Source organism: Hirsutella rhossiliensis (assembly GCF_020360975.1).
Source record: "Hirsutella rhossiliensis strain HR02 chromosome Unknown scaffold00006, whole genome shotgun sequence".
NCBI lineage: Eukaryota > Fungi > Ascomycota > Sordariomycetes > Hypocreales > Ophiocordycipitaceae > Hirsutella > Hirsutella rhossiliensis.
In genome coordinates, this window is record NW_025408672.1 from 3,533,353 (window position 1) to 3,541,302 (window position 7,950).

The 7,950-nt window shown below is 53.3% G+C and overlaps 1 protein-coding gene across 1 annotated transcript; it reads left to right on the plus strand.

Moving 5' to 3' along the window:
• Positions 1–1,650: 1,650 nt before the first annotated feature.
• HRG_06678 (reverse transcriptase (RNA-dependent DNA polymerase) domain-containing protein) lies at positions 1,651–5,172 on the plus strand (the record flags this gene model as incomplete). The annotated part of the gene is made up of 9 exons (XM_044865149.1): positions 1,651–1,824; positions 2,270–2,317; positions 2,384–2,770; positions 2,844–3,581; positions 3,671–3,835; positions 3,878–3,970; positions 4,229–4,955; positions 4,998–5,100; positions 5,160–5,172. 9 exons carry the CDS (start codon positions 1,651–1,653, stop codon positions 5,170–5,172), a joined length of 2,448 nt encoding a protein of 815 aa, XP_044720089.1.
• Positions 5,173–7,950: the final 2,778 nt, after the last annotated feature.

Consider the following 7,950-nt stretch of genomic DNA (forward strand, 5'->3'; position numbering starts at 1 on the left):
CATATTGCCCTGAATTTCAGTTACTTCTGGCATTGACTTTACTGAAACCTTGATACTTTTCTGGACGACTCTGATCACGAGTTCTCTGCCGCTCGGCTGCCTCGCTTTTCTTCCTCGCCACCCGTGACGCCCTTATCAGGCGCACCTGCACCGCCAGTCTTCACCAGTCGCCACAGTTGCGCTGCCTTCCACGGACCGACACGCACTCCCCGACGTTATCACCACTATCGGCAACTTTCTCAACATCATGTCCCAAACCAGTAATACCCCTGACGGCACAGCCTTCTCCGCCCCACCGCCCGTACTACCTACCTCTTATGACCCCAGTCGTCCCAAGGTTCGGCTTCCGAAATGGAACGGAAATCTCGCCGAATTCGACATCTATTCCTCGGCTTGATGAACATCCTGCCAACCCTCCACAAAAGAATCAGCTCGGAGATGAGCGTACCATCTGCATCACTATCTTCACCGAGTTACCCCCGAATGGCGCCAACCGGACCAAGGCTTGGATGAAATTGCGCCACACGGACGGCGCCTGGGATTCTGACAACCTCCTCAAGCACCTTAACGAGTCGTTCGAAGACAAAGACTCCACCCAACGCGCAGCCCGACGTCTGTATGCGGTCCGCCAGGAGTGGCCCAGCCGTTTGCCCAGTATCGCCATGTCTTCGAGACATACTGCGCCGACGCCGACATCCTTGCCCCTACCGGCGCCGCCAAAGTCAACACTTTGCTCCGCGGACTTTCTTCGTACCTCCGGGATGCCCTCGCCCTCCAGTTGGGCGTGTCATCTACCGATTACAACAGCTTTGTCACCATTGCCCAGGCTCTCGCCACCCAGTTAGAAGCACTGCCCCGATTTCAAGCCAACGCCAACGTTCAGAACCAGGTCGAATGGTATGACTCTTCCATCACCGTGGATCTCCTGCCAACCGCACCAACGGCCCCACGTCCCAAGCACCTATCCGCACCCCGGCCACCCAGACCCAAGTTGACCAAGACGGTGACACCATGATCAGCGAGGTCAACCAAATCAAGACCAACTCCTCCGCCGACCTTGTCTCTATTGTTCAAACTATAGTGGCCGCACTGGCTGGACAACAACAAAATGGGTCTAACAGGTCCTCGTCCAACAACAACGGTTCGGGCCGCAGCAAGTATACCGAGGACTCTCGCCCTCGGGCTCCGTGGGTCGACCAAACCACGCGTGACCGCCGTTCCGAGAACCGCCAGTGTGTTCGCTGTGGCAAGACTCCCTCTCATCGCTTCAGAGAATGTGAATACAAGAGCTTTCCACCCAACGCCCCTGCCGGTGTCAACGGCGTCAACACGAAGGCGGAAAACGAGTAGCCCCTGAGAAAAATCGTGCTCAGGGGCGTGATGAAAAGGATGTTTTCGGTGAAGACCTCACAAAGGGCCTACGGAGAAGGATATAAAGTTAGCAAAGGACGGCTAGACAACACGCCGTTCTTGTTCGATGTGCTTATCAACAACACCTCGTATATCAAAGCTTTCTTCGACTCCGGATGTCTCCCATATGCAGCTTTCAGTGAGGAATTTGTCAGAAAACACCACATCCCACGTATCCCAGTCGAGAAGCGCCTTCTCAAACTCGCCAAGCAAGACGAAATACAACACGCCATCACCGACATGGCTTTTATCACCATGGATATCGACGGCCGCGCAGAGCGTCTCTACGGCTATGTGATCCCAGGCCTTGAATTCGATCTAATCCTTGGAAAGGGTTGGGCGGAACGAAATGACGTCGTATACAAAGCTGGAAAGCGCTTCTTGCAAATCGGCCGCGGCAACAGTCGCGTGAAGGTTCGTGAGAGTGGCTGGATGGACAAGCAACAGGTCATCGATCGTACCAAAGACCTGCGTGACGCGAGACTCGTTTCCGCCAGCGTCTTCATGGCGACAACGAAGCGCATGCGCCGCCTCAAGAAAGACGCCCACCTTTTCTCAGTTACCATCGCCGACATCAACAAAGCTCTCGCCAAGCTCAGCGAGAAGAAAGCGAAACCGACCCTTGAACAACTCCAGCAAGACGGCCGAATCCACAAGAGATCAAAGATGTAGCTGGCGATTTCCTAGACGACGACGACGTCGATATCACACCACCGCACAGAGATATCTGGGATCATGCCATCAACCTCGAGAAAGACGACGATGGTCGTGATAAACGCCCACCGTTCGGACCACTCTACGAGATGTCCCGTGACGAGCTCCTCGTGCTACGAAAACTCTGACTGACCATCTTGACAAGGGCTGGATCCGCGCCAGCAGTTCACCCGCCAGCGCGCCTGTCCTCTTCGCACGAAAACCAAGTGGCGGTCTTCGCTTCTGCGTCGATTACCGCGGCCTCAACGCCATTACGAAGAACGACCGTTACCCTTTGCCGCTGATCCGAGAGACCCTCCGCAACCTCGCCACTGCCCGATGGTTCACCAAGCTTGACGTCCGCGCCGCTTTTCACAGACTTCGAGTCCGACACGGCGACGAATGGAAAACCGCCTTTCGCACACGGTATGGCCAATTCGAATGGCTGGTAACACCGTTTGGTCTCACAGGCGCGCCCGCGACCTTCCAGCGCTATATCAACTCGCACCTCCACGACCTCCTCGACGAATTCTGCTCAGCCTACATGGACGACGTCATCATCTACAGCGACGGCGACTACCTTGACCACATGACCAAGGTCCGTACAGTGATGGAACGCCTCCGCAATGCCGGTCTTAAACTCGACCTCGAAAAGTGCGCTTTCGCCGTGAAAGAAGTCAAATACCTAGGATTCATCATCAAAGCCGGCGAGGGCGTGACGGTCGACCCGGAAAATTCAGGCTATTCGTGACTGGGAGGCGCCCACAACAGTGACAGGTGTCCGCTCTTTTCTTGGATTTGCTAATTTCTATCGGGAGTTTATCGAGACTTTCGCAGCTGTCTCTGAACCCCTCAATAACCTTACCAAGAAGTTGACCAAATGGAATTGGGACGCTTCAGCGCAGAACGCCTTCAACAAGCTCAAGGAACTCCTCATCACCTCACCCGTCCTCGCGATGTTTCACTCCGACCGCGAGACTGTACTCGAATGCGATGCCTCCGGATGGGCCGTTGGCGCCGTCCTCTCAGCGAGACGAAAGGGTAGACTGCGACCAGTCGGCTATTTTTCACGCAAATTCTCCGCTGCGGAGGTGAACTACGACATTCACGACAAAGAACTTCTCGCCATCGTCGCGGCAATGGAGCACTTCTCAGGCGAGTTACGCAGCGTTGACAAATTCATAGTCGTCTCAGACCACAAGAACCTGCAATACTTCATGACCAACCGCCGCCTCTCCGAACGCCAGGTCCGCCTAGCGGAAACACTCTCTCGGTACACGTTCAAGATCGTTTTTCGCGCTGGGAAGGACAATACACAGCCGGACTTCCTCTCTCGCCGCGCCCAAGACCTGCCCGCTAACGGCGACGACGAGCGCCTTAAAAACCGCGAATTCCAGCTGCTTAAAGATCATTGGCTACCTCCACGCACCGTCAAGCATCACCAAGGCGACTACATTCTTAACCAACTCGTCAGCGCGGTACAGACGCGCCGCTCAAAACCACACCCATCGACGATTCTCAAGCCCCGCCCAGAGGCGCCAAACTCTTCTTCGACTCCGCGCTTCAGTTGCTCTGGGACCGCGGCCTGATCGAAGACGGCGAGTACCGCAACATACACGCCTCTGTTGTCCAAGGCAACGCCACCTTCCCTTCGGAATACAACCTTTCTGTCCAGGTACCTGACTGCGAAATCGACGACCGCGGAGCATTGCTCCGGCGCGGCGCTTTATGGGTGCCCAATTGGGAACCACTTCGGACGGCACTGATACAACAGACACACGACTCTCACATTACGGGTCACCCTGGGCGCGACGTTACGCTCAACATTCTTCAACGGAGCTACTTTTGGCCCCAGCAATACCTTATGGTTCGCCAATTCGTACGGAACTGCAATGTTTGCTCACGGTCAAAGTCGTGGCGCCACAGCCCACAGGGTCTCCTACGACCTTTGCCTATTCCGGACAGATTTCACAGCGAATTGTCTGTCGACTTCATGGTTGACCTGCCAGCTAACGGCAAAGGCCCCCGATTTCTGATGGTAATTTGTGATCGGCTGCTCGGCTCTTGTACACTGGAAGCTATGGATTCGATGGAAGCTGAGGCTTGTGCCGAGCGCTTTGTTCAGTGCCACTACAGATTCCACGGCTTTCCAAAGACGATGACATCTGACAGAGGCAGCAACTGGGTTAGCAAATTCTGGCAACGGCTTTGTGAACTCGTGCGCATTGAGCAACGTCTATCCACGGCATACCACCCTCAGACCGATGGCGCTACCGAACGGATGAATCAAGAGGTCCTTGTTTACTTACGAATCTTCGTCGCCTACGCCCAGACCGACTGGGCAGGTCTTCTGCCAATGGCCATGCTCGCGATCAACAACCGCGATTCCTCTGTCACGGGTTACAGCCCCTTTTTCCTCACTCACGGGTACCACGCCGAGCCTATCCAACAAAACCAAATCTCATCTCGCTCCAAAACCGACCCCAAGGCCCGTGCCGACCACTTCATTGCCCGCCTACGAGAGGGTCAAGAATTAGCCCAAGCAGCGAAAGCGACGGCACAACAAATCATGGAACACCAGGCGAATAAAGGGCGGCGGCCAAGTCAAAAGTTCGTTGTCGGGGAGCGTGTCTGGCTGAATTTGAAGAACGTTACCACCCCAACTCAAAAGAAACTCTCGTGGACACAAGCCCAGTACAAGGTCACCAGAGTCATCGCCCCTGACGTCTACGAACTCGATGTCCCTTCCAACATACACCCGCGCTTCTTTGCTGACCTCCTTCGCAAAGACCCTAACGACCCTCTTCCATCACAAGTACAAGACGACACACAACCACCACCGCTACTAGACGGTACCGTTCCAGTGTATTCCGTGGAGAAGGTTTTGCGGGCAGAACGCCACCCCAAGGGCCGAGAACTTCTCGTCAAATGGGACGGATATATCGAACCCACGTGGGAACCACGTGACAACATCAAGCTTACGGACGCCTTCAAGAGGTTCGTGGCAACATACGGAGAGGGCGACGACGTGGGTGAAGACGAAGGCTCTCGTACAGGGTCTACGAGTAAGCGCCGCAAGACAAAAACACCAAAAGTGGTGGCTTTGTCGTATATCATGAGCTTCAGTGGGTGCGCTTTCAAGTCGCTTAGGGCCTTTTCTTTCTTCCCCGGAGGAAGGGGGTGATGTTACGGTATCCACCTCCACATACCTTACGGTATCCACTTCCACATACCGTTACGTATATAGACCGCTTCCTCCTTTTCTTCAGTTCCTCTTCCTCTTCCCTTCTTCCTTAAGAAGTCGATAATTAACTATTCTTCCAAGTCCCTTCTGGTTATCCATATCGGCCTTGATCGTAACACCCTGGACTACAAATATTCAGCCAATATGCCATTTCCGTTGCATCTCTTATGTGAACTCCTCAGTGAACTCGAAAGAAATCACACGAGGTCTTTCAGTATTCAGAAGACCCAGGACTTCGATGTGCGCAGTCTTGTTGGCTGGTTCGACAAACATGATACAGCCATCCCACGTCTAGGGTCAGAAGCCGTGGCATTCTTGTCATGCCTCTTTCCCGAACGCAGGCCGGACCGAGTTTTCGGCTTGTCAAAATTCAGCTCGAAAGGATTGTCCAACAAGCACAATGTCTTGGATCGTCCCGAATGAAGGAGCTACAGATATGGCAAACCAGGAACGGCCCGGACTTCGCAACTTGTGTTGAGCGCGTTATGGCTATAACGGACTGCGAACCAAGGATGGGTCCGAAAGTGACTCTGCAAGAACTTGACGATGTGCTCGATCGGATTGCAGCCTTCTCACCTTTCTCGTCCGCTGATCTGCGAGAAGAAACTGAGCGGAAATACCGTCAACCCTGCAGCAGCTCGGACGATCTGCTCATCAGGTTGTTCCGAAGATTGAACAGCTTTGAGGCCAAATGGCTGGTTCGCATGCTATCCAAAAACTACAATCCGGCCTCTGTCCCAGAAAGACTGGCGATGGGCAGATTTCATCCGTTTTTGTGGAATCTCCTCCGTTTTCAGAATTCAATCCAAGTTGCCGTAAGTATCCTAGGGGGACTTGAGATACGGAATACACCCCTACAGGCCGTGGTAAATCCCTGGGAAGAGTTGAGGAAAGTCCTACAGCCGCAGGTTGGAGTCATGATTGAACGGCCAGCTTATGCGAAAGCAAGGAGCATCAAGCATTGCTGCCACTTGGCTGGCTCAAGACTAATGAGCGTGGAGCTGAAATACGATGGAGAATACTGTCAACTTCATGTTGACTTAAGCAAACCCGGCCTGCATCAAAATATTCTCCAAGAGTGGGAGGGACTCTACCATCGACCGCATTGGCCTTCATCGCGCGTTACGAGAAAGCCTCGACCTTGGCACGGCAGGCTGCAGGATCAAGAAACAATGCATACTGGAGGGCGAGCTGCTGGTATGGAACGACGACAGTAGGGTAATCGAGCCCTTCCACAAAATTCGTAAACACGTCAGACGATCAGGACGGCTCCTTGGAGCGGCCCAAGACCCCCCATTCAATATGAATGAACATCTCATGATTATGTTCTACGATCTTCTGTTGCTGGACGACACGGTCTGCGCTAGAAAAAGCCATGCTAAGCGGCGACGACTACTTCGGTCTCTGGTTCGCCGGATCCCTGGTCTTGCCGAGGTCGGGTTCCGCGAAGTGGTTGCATTCTCCTCAGCCAATGCTGCTGAGCGGCTCACTGAACTATTCGCACGAGCCATTACACAACGGTGGGAGGGACTGGTGCTGAAAGGTTGCAACGACCCTTACTTCACCTCCGATTGCGACAAGTCATCCATCAAACTCAAGAAAGACTACATTCCAGGCCTCGGTGACTCTGCCGACTTCACTATTGTCGGTGGCAACCATAGCGCGGAGGACGAACAAGAGATTGGAATTGGCAAGCTCTGGTGGACGTCGTTTTTTATCGGATGCATGGAAAATAAAGATGAGGTCTGCCGTTATAATTCTAAGCCAAGACTTCGCATCATCGACATCATCGACAAACATGGCATCCCGAAAGACCATATGCAATATCTCAACCGACATGGATATTTCACACAAATACCCTTCATTGAGTCCACGCCAAATTTTGACGTGGTCTTGGACCCCGACCGTGGACTACGCCCAAAGGCGTTATTTCAGCATCCATTTATAGTAGAACTCGTGGGATCTGGCTTCGACAAGCCCGCAAATGCACGGTACTATACTCTACGGTTTCCACGAGTGTTGAAGATACATGGCGATCGCTCGTTCACTGCTACCACTAGCTTCGACGAACTGCAGGGAATGGCTCAAAAATGCTCAGAGATACCTGACAATTGCGAAGGGGAAGAAAATTCTTGGCTAAGGAGGTTGCGAGGTCACAGGCACTGGCTTGGGTCATCAAGCCTTGGGACATCAAGGCGATCTCCTAGCGTCGATTCAGTTTCTTTGGACATTCAAGCCACCAGCCCAGATCAGAGGCAACAGGAAAACGAGGGAAGCGGTTGAGCTCCGAGCCCTGATAATATTTCCGTCGATTCATCGAAGAGAAGGGTGGATTCGGACAGTGCATGGCATAGTACAGTCAAACGCGTAAAACAGGACTAGAAAATATGTGTATGCATATTGAAGACTTACGCAATGGGTGGGTAATTATCAAGATTCGGCGTTTGGCAAGAGAGCAAAAGCACTGTGACTGCCTTGTCCAACGGCGTTCGAACCCGGTGAGGCGATTGCCTTGCTACTTGTACTGAAGCGCGCCCGCAAAAGACCCGGCCGATGCGAGAACCCGTTAAGTTACAACAAGACTCTGTCGAGTCTACTCTGCA